The sequence below is a fragment of the Xenopus tropicalis genome, chromosome 8, assembly GCF_000004195.4.
Source record: "Xenopus tropicalis strain Nigerian chromosome 8, UCB_Xtro_10.0, whole genome shotgun sequence".
NCBI classification, from domain to species: Eukaryota; Metazoa; Chordata; class Amphibia; order Anura; family Pipidae; genus Xenopus; species Xenopus tropicalis.
Window position 1 is genome coordinate 111,414,259 of NC_030684.2, and position 22,779 is coordinate 111,437,037.

At 38.6% G+C, this 22,779-nt stretch overlaps 1 protein-coding gene across 6 annotated transcripts in view; it reads right to left on the reverse strand.

Moving 5' to 3' along the window:
• Nucleotides 1-22,036, reverse strand: part of c15orf41 (chromosome 15 open reading frame 41) — a 150,249-nt gene extending 128,213 nt beyond the window's left edge. Inside the window, exons 1-2 of one of the 6 annotated variants that reach the window (XM_012968415.3) lie at nucleotides 21,917-22,033; nucleotides 20,843-20,949 (exon numbers count right to left, since the gene is read on the reverse strand). In XM_012968415.3, the coding sequence (XP_012823869.1) occupies nucleotides 20,843-20,943 (101 nt within the window). In that variant the 5' untranslated portion in view covers nucleotides 20,944-20,949; nucleotides 21,917-22,033. Of the gene's footprint in view, nucleotides 1-20,842; nucleotides 20,950-21,829 lie in introns of all 6 variants that reach the window. The other 5 variants (XM_012968416.3, XM_012968417.3, NM_001016489.2 and 2 more) reach the window with 5 other exon arrangements.
• Nucleotides 22,037-22,779: the final 743 nt, after the last annotated feature.

A 22,779-nucleotide genomic window follows, 5' to 3' on the forward strand; every position in this document is an offset into this window, starting at 1 on the left:
ATATAGAGATGGATTGCATATTTGTAAAGTTCCGTTAATGCCACTATTTTAAACCAATTTAGACCTGGAATACTGAAATGCTGCATAAAAATGAGGTGCTACTCAACTCTTATTTTATGTGCCATGGTTCAAATTGGCCCCTATTCTTAAAAATCATAACTTTCCCATGTTATGCCCAGAGTGATGTGAAATTTCCATGACAACCGCTGCCGGAAAGTTAGCATACACTTTTAAGGATGATAGAGGCAGGCGCAATTACAAAGGGGCTGTTCACCTCTGGTATGATGTAGAGAGTGATATCCTGAGACAATTTTCAATTGGTCTTTATTTTTTATTTTGAGTGTTTTTTTAATTATTTAGCTTTTGCTCAGCAACTCTCCAGTTTGGAATGTTAGCAACTATCTGGTCGCTAGGGTCAAAATTACCCTAGTAACCAAGCAGTGGTATGAGACATTAGAATATGAATAGGAGAGGCCTGAATAGAAAGATACATAATCAAATATAACAATAACAATAAAACTGTAGCCTCACAGAGCAATCGTTTCCTGGTTTTTGGGATCAATGACCCTCAATTAAAAGCTGGAAAGAGTGCGAAATTCAAAATAATAAAAAATCATTTCAAAACCATAAAAAATGAAGAGCAATTGAAAACTTGCTAAGAACTGCTAATGCTATGAACTTTAAAAATGGAACTGTCAGTTATCGGTTGCAAAAAAAAAAAAAAACTTATTGCTTGCTATCTCTTTACATGGACATTCCCTACCAGCTGACCTATGAGAAGGAAAAAGCTCTGGCCAAAGCACTGAAGGGACTGAAAACAAACTGCAGCAACTAAGAGTTAATTCCTTTTCAGAAAAAGACCTTTTAGATTTTTCACTGCAACATTTCAAAGTCTTGCATGGAGTTTCCCAAAATGGATACGTTTTTAAAGACATATAATTTATGGAAAAATAATAAATCAATTTGTCTCATTCATCTAAGTGTCAGTTATCAAATCTGTCATCCACATTGTTTGGATGACAGAATTTGGCTGAGAATCAGGATGGATTGGAATCTTTTTAATATGAGCCATCTGGCAACAGGACCATATTTGTGCCAACTATTACATATGAAACATGAATATTGGCACAAAAACCAACTGTGCCAAAATGGTCAGTTTTGTGGCATTTTTGCAATCCAAACTGTTTGGATTAATCCCCAGTACAGTGCCAATGGTGTTCTGAAGCCTCCTCCACAAGATGGCATATGTAAAGGAAAAAGTGTGGAGCTTTCCATAAGTTGCCTTAATGTAAGGAGAATTCATTTAGTTGCATGAAAATAAACATAACAAACACTTGAGTTTGTTGAAAAAGAAAAATATGGTTTCATGTGAATGATTAGTAAAAAAAAATTAACAGTCAAAGTAAAATTAAGTACAAATGCCGTCTACTAAAACAAGTACCAATAAGATTTTTTCTACATTGGTGTTGGCAAGGGTAGCATAAGGGTATTCATAACAGATATGGCTGGTGATGTGACTAATGACATCAAATAACATTACATACCTAATGCAGGTTCCAGGTCAGCAAATTAAAAATAAAGACAGTATTTTACTCATTCACATCAGTTTTAGAAAGATATTAGGTTGTCCAAGTGAATTTTTGTAGCAGACAGTTGTGACATGATAATTAATATCTTATAGATGAATTTGAAGAAAACAATGGGAAACATGAACTCTTAGAAAGCATGAAGTGGATGGTGGATTGGTTATTATTTATTAAGTGGTACTTTCTGCAGTTGAAACATTTAGTTACAACTCTTAACAATATTAACATCATCTGGTGTTAAATGGGCTATTTTATTGCAGAAAATTAAAATCCATAGTGTGATTTTCTTTTCAAATTAAAGTAAATAACAACAAACAAATATGAGAAGGCTCAGCTTACCATAAACAAAGAGAAGTCACTTTAATATCTGCTTTAGAAAACTCACATCATATGTTAACTAATATCACCCCCACTGCCTAAGATCCAGACGAACTATACATAGTTTGTTACACAGTAAATTTGGTTTGAAAAAAGACAAAAGCCTGTCAAGTTCAACCCTTCCAAATGAACCCCAGTGCATGCGTGTATAAACTATAGATACTAAAACACCAGTCTTAAGATCAATATAGCTTTGGATAATATTCTTGCTCAAGAAGTCATTAAAGCCACTCTTAAAGGCATTAATATTATCTGCCATCATATCACCTTTCAGGGCATTGTATATGGAGTTCCACAGAAGAATGATGAGAAGATCTCAGTACACTACGAGCATATCTGAAGACACCTTTAAACAATATTAAGGTTGCCAAAATGGAATAACTGTGCAATGACCTCCAATAGTCACAAAAGTTCAGTTTCTATTCGATGGCAGAGGTCTATGGAGATCATGAGGGATGATTTAATTTACTAGCTCTGCCTGCTTTAAGATACTGTTTCAGCCCTGGAGACATATTCTCCATGAAATGAATCAGTTGAGGGTTCAAGTAGGCTATTCATATTAGTTAAAGTACTGGTCATATGTAATACACTTTACTCTTATGCTCATACCTGCACGGGATCTGCTATCTGGAAACCCATTATCCAGAAAGCTCCAAAATACGGGAAGGCCATTGCCCATTGACTCCATTTTAAGCCAACAATTTAAATTTTTAAAAATGATTTCCTTTTTCTGTGTAAAAATAAAACCGTTCCTTGTACTTAATTAGATATAATTAATCTTTATTGGAGGTAAAACAATCCTATTGGGTCCTTTTGTTTAAATTATTTTTTAGTAGTCCAACTTACGAAAATACCACTTATCCAGAATACTGGGGACCTGGGGTTTTCTGGATAACAGGTCTCATGCTTGTACCTTAATTTTTTAAACACCACAAAATTAAGTAATTCAAGTAAAACGATATTTTCTTCTCTTATTATGTGACACTTGGGTGTTCTGAATGTGGAATTCTTCTGTTTGGTTTACCATACCTCTAAAGACAGTAGCTCACAGGCCCTGCATTGCTAGTCTGTGAAGTTTCTTAGTATTTATAACTATAATTACAACTATGGGAGCAACCTAAACATTCTGCTCTTTAGGTATAGTGGCCTTTTAATGCAAGAGTCTGGCTCTTCTAAAGGTAAACAGGGTGCAGATAAGCGTGCCAGATATTCTACCTATGCTGTCTGCTTACATTATAATTTGCTTGTACACACTGCAGACTATTTAATGGTAATAGAATAAATACATTTCTTAGAATCACTTTTTCCAAAGACCTACATAAAAGATAGGAATGTCCAGGATTATGGTATTATACTCAAAAAGTCATACTCACATGTAAAGCAAAATATATTTTTTTACTGGGGCATTTTAAGAACCTAATAAGTATCCTTGCTGAGTGCATATTCTGGAAAAACTGGAAGCGATCTTTATAGAAACGTCTCTGCCAACAAAACACAGTTATTTCCCATTAAAACTAAGAACAGCAGAGGGACAGATCCATATTTATCTCTTTCCTAATCGCATTATTCTGGGTTCATTTCGTCCTTGTTAGGTGCTGAATTAAAATCAAGTGGAGAACTTTTGTTAGCTAGACAGCATTAAGTTAATGTGGCAGTCTCCAAACACATTTCCACCAATTTAAACTGTAAACCCGTCTCTAATTGGAAAGCGATTGCTATTCATACGTAACTAGTTACCTGGCAAAGATGGAAACCAGAAGGCTCCGCCGGCCTGCCTAATCACCATCTCAATGGCACATGCCACAGGAGCCAAGCACTCGTTTACTAGATTGATCATGGTAGATAAACTCCAAATAACAGAGAAATTAACAAATGCTTGACATGTGCTCAACATCCATTATTCTGACACTGCTTTAAGAATGCTAAGCCTGGGAGGATTCTTCATCTGCATTCATATGCCCCCAGAGAGAGGCACAAAACATATTGTGTCCCTGTCCTTGCTTCAGATAAAGGCTGCACCTCCCCTTCACTTGCAAAATGGTCTGATGGCTGATTTGGCCACAACTGAAGAAGTAGTGTCACTGTGCTTGTTTTTTATTCAAAAGGGAACAACTGTACCCCGCAGTTTCTAGATTTTCAAAAATACTTATATAAAAATAATACTTTATAGAATACAGTTTATGTTTGAAAATATGTTGAAAATGCATACATATATCCCTCCAGATATTCAAGGAAACATGTAATTCCAACATAACTTACTCTGGTTTTACTACAAGGCTACTACTGCAGGTACTACAAGGTAACTACCATAATATATTCTGTATAAGAAGAGTACTTCTTACTCATTATTTTATTATCTAGGCATCATAGATGTTGTCTAGCAGTTCACATTAAAAGCACTATTCCAAATGAGTACAAAACAAGCAATTACTATGGTAGGGAAAGAGATAAAAGGGGCTGAATAAAAGGAAGCACGGCAGTCTATATTCATAGAGTATTTGTTCTCGTTTAAATTACACCGCTATTAATATACATGCCCATATTGCTCCCCGCCCCTGTGACAAAAGAGCAGTTGCGCTAATAATTTCTGAAGGACTGTAACAAATCTCTGTATTCTTTACATATAATGGTGGCAGATTGAACTTTCCCCTTATGTCGCCTTTTTTTAACCAACCCATCCTGCACAAATTCATAGACTGCTAAAAGGAAACATGTCTGGCAAATTGCAAGCTCGTGGGACAAGGACTTTGTATCTTCTACTAGTTCTTTTGCAGGTCCCTCTGTGTACTGACTTCCTGCTAATGAAGTGTATTATAAATGGCACAAAGAATAATGGCAAATTTACATTCAATGACAGGCTTAAAGCTCCAGCTTTATTTGCACAGAACCATTCTTCAGTATGAAAAATGCAGCTTGATATGTGCGATATAATGAAAAAGAAAACATATTGCTTAAACACCTCGCCCTTATCCCCACTGTATCAGTATTCAACCAAAATTATCATCCAGACAATTTCCAATTCAAATGGCAGATCTTTTCTTGACCTTTTCTGGCCCCCAGAGGCCTGGAAGTACTACTCTTTCTGTGGCTCTCACTGGCACAGCCGTTAATGGGGCAGTGGTGCACAGCAGGGTGCTGGCTATTTGCATCCTGTTCCACTGGGCCATTTGCATCAGTGACAGTACTGTGTCGAATGCTTTCACCAAGGGAGAGTGCATCTCCATGGGATAGGCATAGCTGGCAGATGACTCCCTCAGACATCTGTGTTACGCGGCCGGCTGCGTTCAGGCTCCCCGCTCTTAAGCTGTCATCTCTCCAGCTCACATTAACGTGGAATTTTATTTTAGCTTTCTGTTTAAACAATAGAAAACCACATATCCCTTTAACTATGTCCCTGAGTAGAAATAAATCAATGAAAGCACTTAACTGATCTACAGCGTAAATACTGGAACAATTGCAGCAGAAAAACACGGAAGAGCTTTATAAGGAAGCAAAAAAAAAAGTAAAAACTATGATTTTCAACTTTACCTCAAAATAAGGCACACACAGTTGCCTACAACAAAATATTTGGCAAAGACCTCAAAGGCTGAAAGGATGCCATAGTGCATGGGATCTATAATCTGGAATGCTAGGGGCCTGTGCTTTTATGATACTTTCTGTGGCTACTAAAATATTTTTTACATATTATTATATTTATTTAAAAAAAAAAAACCCACAATGATTTTCAACATGGATTTATGCAGCTTAGTTATGGTCAAGAAAAAGCAAATCTATATAAAAAAAAAAACCAATAAGAATAATTAAATAAGACACTATGGGCAATGGCAGTACAGTAATTCAGAGCTCTCCGAGCTCAGATCCCATGCCCATAGTCAATGAATTGTATGTTTTTTTTCTGAATGTCAAGCCCCTACAGCATCTTACACAGATAGACATGCCATACAAGCAATATTAAGAACACCTGCACTTATTTTTATTCCATAAACCCCAAAAAACACAGGTATCTGATATCTACATGCTAGTCTTGTAACACTTGCTAGTCTTGTAACACTTGCACTACTCATGGCTGCTATGCTAGAACAAACAGAACAATTGAAAATGACCATACTCTTGTATAACCTTCTATTTGGCTTGTGGGTTGATCAGTCAAATACCTAAAATAATCAACCAATATAGGCTAATGTTACACGGAAAAAAGCCAATGTGTTCCCACTTGCTCCTTCATGTCTCTGCATTGACAGGTATGGGCACAAAAATGTATGCTTTAACGGAAAAATCTGCTCTGAGAGACGCAAATGAGTGGAGAGCTAACAGCTAATCTCCATTAGAGAAGAAAACACAGGTGGAAAGAAGGTGGGAGACAGTACAGTGTGTCATTGGCCTAAGGCCACCTTAACTCTAGAATGGATTTCCTGAGCTTTGTTATGGATTGCTGTCATGTTTTGTGAAGCAGGAACCCTGGGACTGCAAGGAGATTGCACCCTTTAGTGAGCAGGAGAGCCCCACTAGGACTGGTCTTACTAACTCCCTTTTGGGACCCTGAAACTTTCTACATAGAGAACCTAAACATGGAAAAGTTTGATCCAAACGCACAGTACAGAAAAGGGTTAAACAGAATTGTTGTCAAGACAGGAATAAGGAACAGGCATGGAGTCGATAACCAGATCATCAGATAGGAACAAAAAGAAACTGAGCCTGCTTGAGCAAAGAATACATACAGAAAGGGCCTTTAATTTAAAATTGGTGTCAGTAGCACTGTGAGCAAGCACGCACATTGTGGTATTAGGGCGCGCACACATTCAGCAGCATATCAGAACACACGAGGGCCAGTCCTACAGTTGCCAGTTACATCCTTAAGATTCTATGGTGTTACCAACCCATAGAACAGTGTTTTTCAACCTTTTTTGGGTGAAGGCACACTTGTTTCATGAAAAAAATCATGAGGCACACCACCATTAGAAAATGTTAAAAAATTTAACTCTGTGCCCAGCAGCAGTGCCCCCCTAGTACACTGGTGCCAAGAGCAGTGCCCCCCTAGTACATTGGTGCCCAGCAGCAGTGCCCCCCTAGTACATTGGTGCCCAGCAGCAGTGCCCCCCTAGTACATTGGTGCCAAGAGCAGTGCCCCCCTAGTACATTGGTGCCCTGCCTACGGCACACCAGGCAACATCTCGCGGCACACTAGTGTGCCGCGGAACAGTGGTTGAAAAACGCTGCCATAGAAAGACCAGTGGGTTACAGATTCACTTCCCCCCCCCCCCAAAAATCTCACAGATACTATCAAAGAGTAATGTAGTCTCTGAAAATATTTCTTCTGCTGATGCAAAGAGCAAATACAAGTAGGAGAAAATCCACAAGGCAGCCAGTAAAAGCAGTGTGTTTATTCTCTTGGTGCTTGTTTTGTTCGTATAAAGGTTATGACAAATTGTCAGCTGAACCTACATATAAGTAAAGCAATGAATAAGCACACCACTGAGCAAGCCTAGAGTGCCGATCTCTATCTTCAAAGGGGATTTAACATGAGCTGCTTGTGTATAATTTTTTGTCATATCAATGTTTATATCTAATCATAAGTATTTTAATAAAAATAAATTCTTACTGAAGCATCTGTGTGTATTTATATTATGCATGTTGATTGCATATGGGTGCCTCACTGACAGGTATTTGACAGTATGGGCAGGCAAAGAGAAGCAAAGCACTGCATAAGCGGTTGGAGTCACCTAAACAGGCTCATTGTGAATTACCTTCTGCAGAACAACAACTGATTAGTGCCAGTGAGACTACAAGGGACACAGATAAGGGGATTACTGCAGGCATTCAACCTTTAGGCCAATGGCATATGTGCATTTTGAACAGTGGTACTCAAAATGCCCTTGTTTTATTGAAAATTAACCAATTATAATCAAGTAATATGTTCTGTCCAATGCAAATGGATTGGTGCAATGTGGACCTTCATTAGTTAAATACACAAAATGAGATAACCAGACACTAAAATTTCAGATAAACTTTTAGGGCGAGGTCAGACGAAACATACATCCTCTTCTCACAGCCATGCTTTCCCGTACACAAAAGCGAACGTTTTCCAGGCCGGCCTCCGATCTGCTCCGCTCTGTGTGCCCACAACCAGGGAGTTGCCATAGTCATTAAGGCAGGCACACAGAGAAACGTATGGAAGCAGATCCACCAGAAATGACACCAAATGGACTTGGGAAAACATTCAGTGTAGTTGCGTTCAATTTATAGCGAAGTGTGAGTGCGTTCATTTTGACACTTTGGCTGCCATTGTGTCTCAGACAATGCCCCCTTGCGACTTCAACACTTCTAGAATTCTTGGGCAAACACTGCATTATGGGAAAAAATATGGCACTGCACTTGCGGACATGAAGGAGCCCTACATTGCATTTGCAGAAGATGAAGTGTTAACGACCAATTCCTGAACCAACCATAGTACATTGGTACTGATCAGCAGGCCACCATGTCAAAAGCAATGATTGTAAGAAACTGTGTTCTGTATTATTTGTTTGTGTATGGTCAGTTTATAGCTGATATGTTGCTGACTATCTTTGAACAGTGCCACAGAATGTTTCCCCTTTATAAATACCTCTTATTAATAATAATAATAATAATAATAGACAAATAAGTTACCAACCTCTCTAAACAAATGTATGACACACTTACACTGGTAGGTATCCTGAAAACACATTTCCTGCTCAAATTTTGGTAAAGAAGCTAGGATATAATTACTATTCAATCACAGGCAAAACAAGCTAATGGAGAGAAAAGATGAGTTTCTAACATCACACTCAGAATTACAAGTAAGTGGAACCAAACTGTTTTCTTTTATATATTTGAAATATATTTTGTTTATATTTTATAATGCTTCCAGTAGCTAGCTTTGCTTTCAATATGGCTATAAGCCGTTTGTCGCAGAATGGGTTAATTACAACACACCACCTTTTGTACAACGGCATCAAATTAGATAGAGGCAAGTGACAGACCTGTAAAAGTGTAATTTCAAGGGCCACCGGGGAGCTGGAGATGCTGCAGGTTAAAGAGTAAATACAGCACTTAAGAACCTGTAGTTTGATCTTTTGTGTCACCAGTAAGGTCACTCGCTCTAACTGTGCCATGAGGCCAATTGGATTCTTTCCCAAGGAGAGGATGATGCCAGAGGCCACATTTCAGCTGCCCCATGCTGCTAGAATCAATGATTAATATTATGGGGTCTGCTGAAAGACTGCCAACAGTGAGAACATGTTGTATGGAATTCAAAAAAACAAAGCAGCAGGAATAAGAAAATCTAGTGGTAAATGTTTTTCTTTGCTGCGGATAAGCTGTGCTATTAAAATCCCAGAGGCATGAGCCAAGCACTTCCAGTTCAAGAGGTTTTCCACAGATCGGCTAGTGTTTTACGATACGTAAGAGTGGTGCATGTTCCCAAAAAAAAGGTTTGCATACCTGCAAAGTCATGAGCGCCATAAAAAGAGAGATCTAAAAACCATCAATTAAAATAAAATAGCCAATGTTTTAAAGCATAAAATCCTTGAAATTTTTCCCTGATAGCAGCCGATATGGCTTGCATATAAAATTGGAATAGTTTTATTCGGTTAATTGTTTTATTCCCCCACCTGATGCAGGTCTCTATAAAAATATATTGCACAAAACAGCTCATATGTAAAACACTGCTTCATCTAAATAAACCATTTCCATAAAAATATTCTTTTTTAATAGTATGTGCCATTGGGTACTCCTAAATAGAAAATATCCATTTTAAACAGATACTGACACCAGAAATGAAACCATTTTTACATCTGTCATAACATTGTCTTTGCATGCTATTTATAATTTTGCCATAAAAGTATTTGTCCAAGCTTTTACATTCCCAATCTGATCCCCCATGTTCTTCTATGAGGGGGCTGCCATATTTGTGCAGCAGGAGGCCGTTAGCATTAGAAGCTATAACTGACAGGCTGAGAAGGGACAGTCAGGTTGATAAAACAATCAGGTTTTGGAACTTCAAGTAACAATTACTTACAAGAGCAGCCCTATCAGTAAAAAATGATCAACACGACCTATAGGCAACTTTTTATGTAGATTTATATTTTAAAAAGTTGTTTTTTCGTGTCAGTATCACTTTAAGTGCAAAGTCATCATACAATTCATGGTGCATACAAACAAACCAAGGCACACATACTGCTAGGCCATATCAGCCAACAAATGGACAAAGTTCTGTCTTTTACTCCCTCACTACTTCCTGTTACAAGTACAGCTGCATTATTTCCTGTCAGGTGATCTCTGAGGGAGCACACAGCCCAAAATGGTGGATCAAGGGAAAGGATGTAAAAGGGCAATAAACACTGATATATATTCCAGTTTGGCAAGATTCTTTCATAGGCAACTTTATATAATAAAAATCTGTTGGTTAAAGGAGAACAATCATGATTTTTTTTAAAATATTGAAAATATAAAGTCTAAACAAACACTTTGACAATTTATGGCTTTTAAACATTTTGCACCGTTTAAGCTAATTATTGAAGCAGCCTGCCATCCCCCACCCTCCAGAATCTCTGGCTCCCTGGCCTGCATAAGTGACGCAGAAATGTGTGAGTGACAGAGAAGAGTGAAAGCTGATTTGCTGAGGCATTTCATGAGGCCACACCCCTCAACAGCAAACACGTGCAGAGGGGAAATAAAGGAATGGAGTCTGGTGGGTGCTGATGAAGATGCAATTCTACATATAACAGTAAAGCATCTTATTGTTTATACCATTTATATCCACATATACACCGCACTTCGGGCCCTTTTGCATTTGGGTTTTGTGCTGCTCACCAACAGGCTTAAGGTGGCCATACACGTAGCAATTTTCGTTCAATTATCGTTCCCACCCTCCACTGAAGTTCAGGGCTGAATCGTCATATATGGAGGTAGAAACAGGAGTAGAAAATAGTAGAAATAGGAGTTGTACCTCCTTCTGCCAATTCAGCCCTGAACGTAAATTTTGCTCAGGCGCCTTCAATGGTGCCCGATCAAAATCTTTTAACCTGGCCGAGCGACAAGTCGACCAGTATCCACAGCCTTTTGCGATATCGCTCGCCTCGTCTCGTACGATATCATCGGTGTGTGTATGGCCAGCTTTAGATTTGCTGCCATTCACCCTCCTGCAATTTACACATGCAGATACAAATCTTACTTCAATAGCCAGATACAGGTGTAACTAAAGAGTAAATAAATGAGACGTCCTCCAAACTGGTGACACATCTATTGCAGCAATATTACAGACCTCTGCAAAAGCAACTGTGTGTGTACAGGCACATAGATTACCGTATGTTGGATTCACAGACACATCTCTATGTCTCTCAAATAAAGTATAATGTTACAGGTGTTTGTTAGTCACTAATGTAAGGTTGAATTGGGTTGAATTTTTAGAGCTTTTTCAAAGTCTTTTCCAGGTTTTCTATAAGATAGGAAAGAAGGGCTATAGATGTCAATCAAGAATAGTTAGATCACTCCCACTCCTCTCTGCTCAGAACACAAGCTGAGCCAAGTTAAGCAGATTGCCATGATAGTTCCCCTTTAAGTATTAATTCTAAGGGTATAGATTTCCTTTAAAGATGGCCACATTTTTGGCAATTTTAGGGAAAAAAAATTCATTCTCCTATGGATGGAACAAAAGCACAAAGGTCGCCATATATGGTCTTTCCAAGTTAGCAGCTTATTGGCACTTATACCAACTGGCCAGTTAGACAAATATCTGGTGCGTTGTCTACCAGTGAGGTTTCCTACTGTTGTTTAAAGCATAAGGTATTTGTGGCAAAGGTTACAAAATAAAAAATTAAATTAAAAAAAAAAGGATATAAATAAGGTGGTTAGAGGACAAAAACAGACATATGCAGTGGGATTTAATTCAATAGGCAGGTAACAAGCACAGAGCCCTGTTTGTGATCTTACAATTTTTATATTGTACGATCAATCACATGCCGGCCTAACAGATGCTGGCCTTGTTAGTATATTGTGGAGTTGGTCAAGTGCTCAAGGAGAACACACACATTTGCCATGTCTTATATGCTTAGGAACTAATGCACTGGAAGTGTGATTGATTTCAGGCGTTTATGAGGTCCAGACAGCCTATTTTTAAAAGACAGGCAAGAAAATATGCATTAAACACTTTAAACTTGATAAATTAAAAATCTCTGAACAACAGCCATTGTATATGGGAAGATGTTACAAAAATCTCACCTTTGGAAAAAAAAAACAAAAATATACAACATACCTTCAAAATCATTGCAACATATTTCAGTGACTTGCTTCCCAGCAGATTTATTTTATTTATATATGCCCTGCTGTCCCCCCGTCCGACTTTTAAAAGGGACCTGTCACCCATACAGGAAAGTCCTTTTAAAATTAAGAATGAAACCCAAATTCCTTTTTTTATTAACATCCATACCCATTATAAAACTATTTAAAAATCCCCACTGTCAACCATATATTGCCTGCTGTGCCTCTGTGCCTTGGATATAGAGGCAGGGCAGACAATTATTTTCACTTTCCAAGATGTCACTGCCATCCTCACTTCCCCCTTCCTCCTCACCATCTAATTGTTTAGCCATTGCATGGGCATCAGTTCCCCATTCTGGCACATAAAAAAGATTTTGGGGTGATACAAAACAGTCTTAATAACAGTTTCCACAAAATGGCTCCTGCCTACTTGATGTGATTGTAAGTTTCAAGACTGAAGGAAGAAAGATTTAAATAATTTATATAGTGTAAGTGAAGTTTATTCAACAATCGAAACAAAACTGGAATTATTTCTTATGGTGACCCCCTTTAATAGGCAAAAAGTGTTAAGGTGGCAGTTATGGAAGCTGAATCCTATTCAGCTATGGTTGATACCTTTTTTAAAGTTAAATTTCAGGGTCAATTCACAAGTCAAAGGCAAGTTTAGTGTGCAGCAATAACAGCTGCTAACTATTACTAAACATTTGGCACTGGATGGGTAAATTTAAGAAGAGCATCTTTATTTGGAAAGAACAGTCTACTTCAACTAATCAAAATAAAACTCAAATATCAGGTTTTACTAACCGGTTGATCCTTGAAATTCAGCCTATCATTTGGGGTGAAAGTTATTTAAAGAAAAAGGAAATTGCTTTTAAGGGTTCCACTTTGTTCTACTAGAATAAGGAATATATTTCACAGCAAGAATCATAGCTTCCTTGGCAATAAGGTTGGAATCTGAAGTGTAAACTGCTCCATGGCTATTAGTGAAGGGGAAGGCCAAGGGCATTAAAGACTAAATCTCCCCACCCCGTTATAAAAGTAATTATACAGACACCTGTTATGGTAGCATGCAGCCTTAAAAATCCATCAGTCCACTTCTGGAGACACACACATACACAAACCCAAGCTTACCTGTCACTACTGTATTAATATACAGTACAATGGACAGATCTTCAAATCTGCCAAAAATAGAATTTTGGGAGGTGATGCACAGACATAGTGACAGTTTTAAGGCAATGACGTGTTGCTGTTATTCTAAATAAACTACTAGACCATTCAAAAAACTAGCTGCTGATCGCTATGGGGGGCATTACCAGAAACATTTTGCCAATGATTTTGAATAACCTACCACAGGTATGGGATCCGTTATCTGTTACCCCGTTATCCAGAAAGTTTGGAATTAAAGACCACCTCCAATTGACTCCATTATAAGCAAAAAATTCTATGTTTGAAAAATTATTTCTTTTTTCTCTGCAGTAAAACAGTACCCTGTGCTTGATACCAACTAAGATATAAGTAATCCTTATGGAGGCAAAACAATTATATTGGGTTTATTCAATATTTAAATGATTTTTTAGCAGACTTAAGTTTTGGAGATACAAATTACAGAAAGATCCTTTATAAAGAATACCCCAGGTCCCCAGCATTCTGGATAACAGGTCCCGTACCTGTACTACAGACCTTACAAATTTCATTCTTTGTTATGAGGATTGCGTTGTTATCATAGAATTGTTTGATCCTGCTTATTTTCGTGCAAGCCCCATAAAAACACTAATGTACCAGGGCCTAAATATATTTTACTGTATGTAATAACTCAAAAGAATTAAAACCTACTGAAACAGATATTAAAAATCTGTCAATATGCGACAAGCTCATCAGCCATGAAAGACCAGTTACTAGCATGCTGCCATCGGATGTATCTCTCTGTGGGAGGCAAATATTTACTATGTGAGTGGTCCTCATGCACATAATAGCCTTGCTAACATATGATGGATGCCCCACGTCAGTTCCTACTAATTTGGAATCAATGAGAAGTGAGGAGCACAAGGAAACAGCAGCCACAACAGCGAGGCAATGCAATGATAGCTTGATACTGCACGCAGACGGAGATAAAGAATAATAGCAGTCATAGGATATGTTTTTACCCTGAGGAGTATGCAATCTAATTCAGTACACAGTGACAAAGTGAGTTGTCCAAAGTGAAATGGAGTCAGGTTGAAAGCTCAGTCTCTGAGGAGAGTGGCATTCACTATGTAATTGGCATGGTCCAATTTGACACTAAAAGCATAATGAAGTAGGCTTGAAAAAATCTTGAAACGTAAGTTTGATGTGCAGCACTTCAGCTATTTTTAAATGGCTTAGCTATTATCCACATTTCTAGTTCATTAGGCAGCATTAATAAATTGCAGGCCAGTTAGGGCATCACACACAAAAGCAACATACAAATGCAAAACGCTAATGTATAGCCGTATGATTTAGAACAATACAGTCTCTCGTTATGGGCACAGGCATTTCTAAGCCTGGGTGATCTTTGGTGTGTTTGCAGGAAAAGAACAAAAAAAAAAAACATGTTTCATTAACCTGCTCCTGACAAAGGTAAGTTATAAAGGTAAAGGCACCAGCAGTGATTTGTAGAGTTCTGTTGCCCCAGTGATTTATCCCTCCATGCAAGGGGGGACAAAACGCTACAAATCACCCCAACAGTAAATGGGAAAAACAACACAAGAGCCTTATACTGTCTAGTAACAACAATATACTACTATAAGATGCATGGGCACACATTATTGAGCTATATGCACCTGTTGTCCACCAGGATAAGTTGCAACTGCAGTAAATTCCATTCATTGTAAATGGGGGTTGGCTAAAAGTGTTTTGTTTGCCTGCCTTGCCTTTACGGAGGCAACAAAACACTACAAATATCCCTATGTGTCATTATTGTAAAGGTCAATGATCAAACTTTTCATGAGATCCATCTTACTGCTGTTATTCAAATAAAGAATTAAAATGATTAATTTATCCTTAACTAATTAGAAATACAAGTTCATATTGCTATATCTGTAACCTTGCTATGGGCTGATGGGAACCAGAAATAAAGGTTGGACCCCCAAGTCTTGAAATCAACAAGTTTAATAAATGTTGCACTAAAGGAATGTATAGTATCTTTACAGATGTACTATCGGACCTTGTATGGAAGAGTTTAGAAATTTCTCATGCCCTTCTCAGGTTCATTGTGAATAGGGACTTGATCAAGCAACCAGTGACTGTTCTGCACAGGACAAATTCTGTAAGTGACAATGAGCTGCCAGTACCTTGCCAGGGACCTTTGTCATTAGGAAACTGCTTGTACCTGAGCTATTGAGTGACTGCCTCAGTTGATGAAGGGCTTTCCTATGGTAGTTCCTATGGTAATTAAACAGAGAGAAACTGTCTCATCCAAGACAACAGGCTTGTTTACATGAGTTTGCATAGTCAGTTTGAGCAAATATAAATAAGTGCAATTTTCAGTTTGAGAGTCAGAGATAAATCACATGAATATTGAATGGTATCACGCCCTTTTGAATACATGGACAACATCATTTTATACTATACCTTATATATTTGTTTCATACAAGTAAAAAACTAAGCTAGAAAGGGAAGTTTGAGAACATACTTCATGTTGGTTTGAAAAATGTGAAGTCACTGTGCAAAGTTTGGGGACCCTGGTTTTAATAGTGTCTGAATGGCAGCAACTTAAATTTCCCCACTGAAAGTCAATGAGTGACATCGGATTGGCTGTTGGTGGCTCCGCCCACTTTTTCTAACCTGGAACTGCAGTTACCCAGTGACTAACTGCAAAGTTTAGCGACCCTAGAATTAAGCAACAGTTTAAATATAAACCAAAGAAAAGTTAATAGGTGAATTGTGATTGGTGGTTGGTGGCCCCGCCCACTTTTTCTAACCTTGAGTTGAAGTCGCCAAGTTACAAACAGTGGGCACCCTGGAATAAATAGTGTGAGGATGACAGCATTTTATATTTAAGCCAATGAAATTTAATGGATGAAATCTGATTGGCTGTTAGTAGCCCAATCCACTTTTTCTATTTTTGAACTACACTATCCCAGTGGCCAACTCTGCAAAATTGTGGGACTGAGAGCAGTTTCACCATTGAAAGTAAATAGGTGAAATGTGGTTGGCTGGTGGTGGCTCCACCTACTTTTTCTAACCTTGAACTGCGGTTACCTGGTGCATAAATCTGCAAAGTTAGGGGACCCCAGAGTTATTACTGTGAAAATGGCAGCAGGTTGAATTTTCCCCATTCAAATACGTAATATATGATTTGCTGTTCACAGCTCCGCCCACTTTTGGGCATCCAACAACCATCATATTTTTATTCAGGCTGACCTCATGTCCCACAGATGCAGGAAGAAGGTGGTCCTTGCCCTGCAGAGCTTACAGTCTACTTGGGTGGGTAATTTATAGTGATAAATAAGTATTAAGTGTAGCCATTTACAAAGGTTGGGGCAATGGCCCATAAAAGTCAAGACTGAACAAGATACTGTGCTAGTGCTATATGAAGTAGACACTGAGCTTTGTTTTGAAGAGTATCAGTGAGACTTCTATTAAGAAAAAATCAGCTGTGAAATTCCAGAGGTAAACAGTATCTGGTAGAATTAAGTCTAAAAATTCTACCAGATTTAAGTCTAAAAGTCCAGAGGTAAAGAACAACAAGAGAAGAAGGGTTATGGTGAATATATCAGTTAGTGTGGGTGGTGTGAAATAGTGATGATACAGAGGTGCTAAAACCTGTGTTATAAGGAGAATGCTCTGATTAGCAGGTGAGAGCAGGAGTAAATTGCAAAAGTCAATATGGAAAAGGATAAGGAAACTATGAAGTATGGGATATATCTTTGCTACAATGGTATTACTATGATTTGAGAAGGAAAAGACCATGAAAGATTACCCTAAGGCAATCTGCTGAATTTAAAAGGGTTAAAGTGGGCAATTAAAGCTGCAAATTAGAGTCCATTTGACAGCTTATCTTCCGTGTATAGGGCCCACCGACAGGCCTCCCTGATCAATTTCTAGCCAAAATCACCCAGGTGTCGATGGGGCAGGTATGATGGGAAACATCAGATCGGGCACCACATTCCAGGCACCTTTGCCCGATGTTTTAATCCGACCATTTGGCCCTAGGGCCCACATCAGGTGGCCATATCGGGAGAAGATCCACTTGTTTGGCAACCTCGCCAAACGATCGCATCTCAACGTGTATGGGGAAGGGCAAGTTTTGGGTGAAAATACAATCAATTTAGCTTTTGTAGGATTCAGTTTGAGATGGCATTGATTCATCATGGAGGAGTTAGCTAGGGCTAGATTAGTGATGGAGGGTCTATATATTTGATTATCTGCAAACAAAAACTTAATGCATGAGGCTTCCCAAAGAAACAGCTCTGTGTGGAATACAGAAAACCTTTACTGCCTATTATACACACATATTATTCATTTGTGACTGGCCGGTCTACTATTGAATCAATAAATTATACAAACATTAAGTACAAAGAATATTTGGATACAGTTCTCTTGTGGGAACTTTTATTATGCTGGTTTGAGCCACAAGTAAGTGGAATCCAGTTCGATATAATACTGTAAGAGATATTTTTAATACTGGTTTCCCAAAGAGAGGGCCATGTTCTAGGGCCATTTTCTAATCCATAAGGTGGTCCAACCTTTGGCCAGGGTCTTTTGCACCAACCCCCCAATCGCAGCCTTTCTTTTTTTTTTGCATGCTGCACTTGGGTTTGCAAATGAGCCCTAAGATCTACAGGGAAAATGTTTTGAACCATCACACTAAGCTGAATTGGAGAAGAGCATCTGTCAGCACAGGAGACAGAGAAGGACTGGTTAAAAAAGTAAGAAAAGAACCAGAATTCAGCTTGATTGAATATATCAAAGGAAATCGAGAAATTGGAATGTTCACCAGTGTTGAATATAAATGATAAATAGAAGCAGACTATTTGCAATATACAGTTAAAGCGGTCCTCTGCCAAAAACAGTTTTTTTGCATGATGAAAGAATACAGAATTGTAGGCAACTTTCCAATGTACATTACCATTAAAAAAGTGTATTTTATATTTAATGGAAAGTTAATTTATAGTTACTTAATAGTTTTAGACTTTAAATAGTTGTCTCTCTCTTGAGCTCTGTCAGTCATCCAAGAGTTAAAATAAATTTGCCCTACCTAGAATATTTGAGTTACCAGTGAGGTTAACAAAACAGACTGAATTAAAGAAGATGTAATCTTTCCCCTCCCTCAGCATCACATTTCAGAGTGAAACACACAGACTGTTAACAGAGTAAATTGTTCCCAATTTGATAATTACAACCGAGCAGCTCATTATGCCAGGAAAACCACACTGACTCCCTCATGTACCTTTTAGTTACTGGTATAGGCTTGGCCCGTTTGCCAGCTTAGCTAAATGGACCCTGAAGTGCAAGCTAATGCTACACGATATTAGCTTCCTCTTCAAATACTCTGGATGAGCAAACACAAGCATGGGCTTTGGCAACATTCTGCTGGCATCAGAACAGAGAAGAGTTTAAGTCTGCATCTGAGCGATTATAACGGAGCACATTAACAACTGGTTTTATAGCTTCTGAGGGACGGCTGAGGTGTGCAGAAAATCATCTGGGGTAGTGCACCATCCTACCTACTACCCTAACCCACCATCATGAGTAACAATGTTTGTTTACCTTCCCCAATGCCATAAGGACAAGCAATAATCAATAAATAAATAAATAGACCATTAAAGGATACAGTTCAGTGTTAAAATGAAACTGGGTAAAATAGACAGGCTGCACAAAATAAAAAAATGTTTTAAATATAGTTAGTTAGCCAAAATTGTAATTTATAAAGGCTGAAGAGGAACAGATGTCTAACATAATAGCCAGTACTCTACTTCCTGCTTTCAGCTCTCTAACCTCTTACTTATTGACTTAAGGGGGCTGCATGTGACATAACTGTTCAGTTAGTTTGTGAGCAAGCAGGTCATATTCAAAAGCAAACTAACTGAGCAGTTATGCTCCATATGGGCCCCCTCAAGTCTAATTGGTTACTGACTGCTAACAGCTTAGAGAGCTGTAAAAGAGGAAGTAGTGTTCTGGCTATTATGTTAGACATCTGCCCACTCCAGCCTTTATAGATTATATATTTGGGTAACTAACTATATTGTAAACATTTTATTATTTTGCGCAGTCTGTCTTTTGTACCCATTTTCATTTTACACTGAACTATTACTTTAAGGGCTCACTTGCTGCAGGGCTGTAAAAACACAGACACAGCAAATGACAGTTATGTTTAAAGGTACAATCACTATGGTGCTCATGTAAGCAGAAAACGTCACTGGCCCAGGGGTACATGCATGCTAGTGATCCTCTTCCTCCCATTTTAATTCATCAACATCCTATGGCAGGCACATATGCAGTAAGGCTTTTTTGTCAAAGTTCAGCTTTTCAATCTACTGCACATGTGCAAGTGGTACAAAGAAAGAAGAGGAAGAAAATCTCTCACATGTAACCCAGGCCTGCACAGTTTCCTGCTAATAGGAGCACCGGCCCGGGGTATCAGGTGAGTTATTACAATCATTAGCGGGGTGCCCAAAATTTGGAACCCCCAGTGATTATACCATACCTTCTTCTTTAAGATTCACATTTTATTTTGGCTGAAAGGAAAAATATACCCCTTTTTAACATGAGATCATTCAGTTGGGATTATGTAGAAAAGTTGCATTAACATTATATGAACTGCCAAACATATACATATTTTTTTATTACACAGAAGTACCCGATTGCACAGATTGAAAGAAAACCCTGATACCCTGACAAAACATTTTTCAACATATCTTGGGCTCACAGTGTAACACAAACTCTCTCTCACCATATTCCACAGTAAAATTCTGGGACTTGAAGTCCCAGATTCTTCGGAAAGTAGAGGGACTTTAAAAGTGGCCATACACAGCCAGGCTAAACTGTCAGCTAAAATCTCCTCATGTATGGCCACACACAGGCATATTTAAGCTGCCAATCTGGCCCCTTCAAATGGACTTGGCCCAGAATATAGGCCAAATTGGGAAAAGATCTCTTTGTTTAGCAACCTCCAGCTTTAGTCTCAGAATCCATCATTTTATAATAGAACATAATAAGGGAGGAGTCGAACGACACTGTGACCCTAAGGGGGGGGGGGTCTGGTTCCTGCAAACAGAGAGAGACTATCATGGTTTCCTTTCAACCTGTAGATTCAGGTATGTTCAGATAAGTGTTTATCAACCTCCCTACATAAGCCCAACTGACTGATCTTCTGTCAAAAAGGATGGATATTTTGCCTTTAAAAACATTATTACGTGTCAATTTCCTTCCGACATTTCTTTTAAGCCTGCCTGTTTAATTAACTTTTAAACCCCCCTCTGACTGAAATAAAAATACACCTACTAGAGGCCAATGACTACATCAAATCTGTCAATTATTGCGCAATGTGAAGCAACAGATGGCATCAAGTGCGCTACCCTTCAGGAATACTTGCAATGACAGATAACTTCAGTAAACAGGGGACATGAGCCTCACTCACTCACCAGGGGAATCGCTCCTTCAAACGCCTCATGCACTGGCGAGTAGGTCTCAGGGTGGTGATGAAGAGGGCAATCTCATCGTATTGTGCTTTGCTCAAAAGCATTTTTGTCTTTGGGAGAACAGAAAGAGTACATGTACTTAAACTACAAAGCGATCTCAACTTATAACCTATAGCACATTGCATTTATTTAAGAGCCAAATAACTTAGGGATTATTGTGTAGGTGCATAACTGACCAGCTGACAAAAAAAAATCACTAATATGCTGGTGATCTTAAAGGGGTTGTTCACCTTTGAGTTTACTTCTAGTATAATGTAGAGGGTAATATTCTAAGACAATTTGCAGTTGGTCTTCATTTGTTATTATTTGTGTTTTTTGAATTGTCACTTTTTGTTCAGTTTGGAATTTCCACAGTTATTTGGTTGCTGGGGTTCAAATTACCTCAGCAACCAGGTAGTGGTTTGAATGAGAGACTGGTATATGAATAGGAATAGACCTGAATAGAAAAAAAAAAGATTATAAAAAGTAACAATAACAATAAAAGCAGCACAGAGCAAAAAAAATAGTTTTGACCCCCCCCCCCCATTTGAAATTTGGAAAGAGTTAGAAGAAGTCAAATTAAAAAACTTAAAAAAAAAATGAAGACCATTTGAAAAGCTGTTTAAAATTGGCAATTCTATAAAATAACTTAAATGTGAAACAACACTTTAAAGGGAATGTTTGCCTTCTATGAGCTTCCCCACACAATAGTAACTATAGAATAAATAAAATATATATACATATATATCTCCAGCAAAGCTGTACATATCCCGTCCTCTCCTTGCTCATTTGTATATTATTAATGATACTGCCAGCAAATCTGACTCAGCTTCAGCTAGGGAGAGAGGGCGCATGCGCAGTAGTAGACGCTTCACATGCCAACCTGCTATGATATGACAGGAGCACAAAACGAAGGCAGGTTATTACAATACCAATATTTCTATAGCTGACCTATTTTCCTACTTTTGTATTTTTAGGTCTGCACCTAGAGGCATGCCAGTCTGCAGTTTTGGTCAGTTCAACCTCGTATGCATGTACCTCCCAACTGCGTTATCATAACACAGTCCGAGCCCGCAATTCCGGATGCCCGCTTAAATGTCCCGCTCCTCGGCTGCTGCGGCCCGCTCTCCTAATGGCTCCTCTCGCGAGATGAGACTATGACGTCGCAAGCAAAGCCTATATAAGTGCAGAACGGCCGAACGCCGCTGCTTGAGGGGGGTGACTAGGCTGGGTGGAAGCAGTGCTGCGTTTATTCTAATTGTAACCACACAAGCTGCAAGTAACACGCAGTTGCCTGTGCACGGCATTGTATGCTGCAAGTTGTTTTTACTTCTAATAGCTTGTACTTGTGCCAGGGAATAAAGATTATTCTTTACCCATGGTGGTTTGACAGGCAGATTTTTCTTTTTTTTTTTAATTTGTGCCTAGAGCTTCTACTTGTGCCAGGGAACAGAGGGAAAAAAAAACAAACCAAATAGGAATTGGGTCCTCAGAATGGACTAGAGCAGTGATCCCCATGCTGTGGGTCCTGGTACTTACTGACCCCTTGAATGTTGCTCCCAGGGAGCTGGAAGCTGGTGCTCATTGAAGTCCTGGTTTGAAGGAAAGTTTTGGTTGCATTAAAAACCGGTGTAGTGCTAGACAGAGCATTTTGTAGTCTACCAGTCCATGCTGCGCAAACAAATAGCAAACCATAGGGCCGATTCACTAAAGTGCGTTAAAACGTGCTATTTGTAGCATGCTGTAAAATTTTTATCGCGTCTAAATTTTCGCGACAACGCACGATTCACTAAAAGCATACTTGTGTTAATTTACACGTTATACTGCATCCGTTCTTTTAGTCGCGAAGACTATTTTTGTGCGGTATTTGACGGTACATGCGCTAATCACCGCCCCACGTA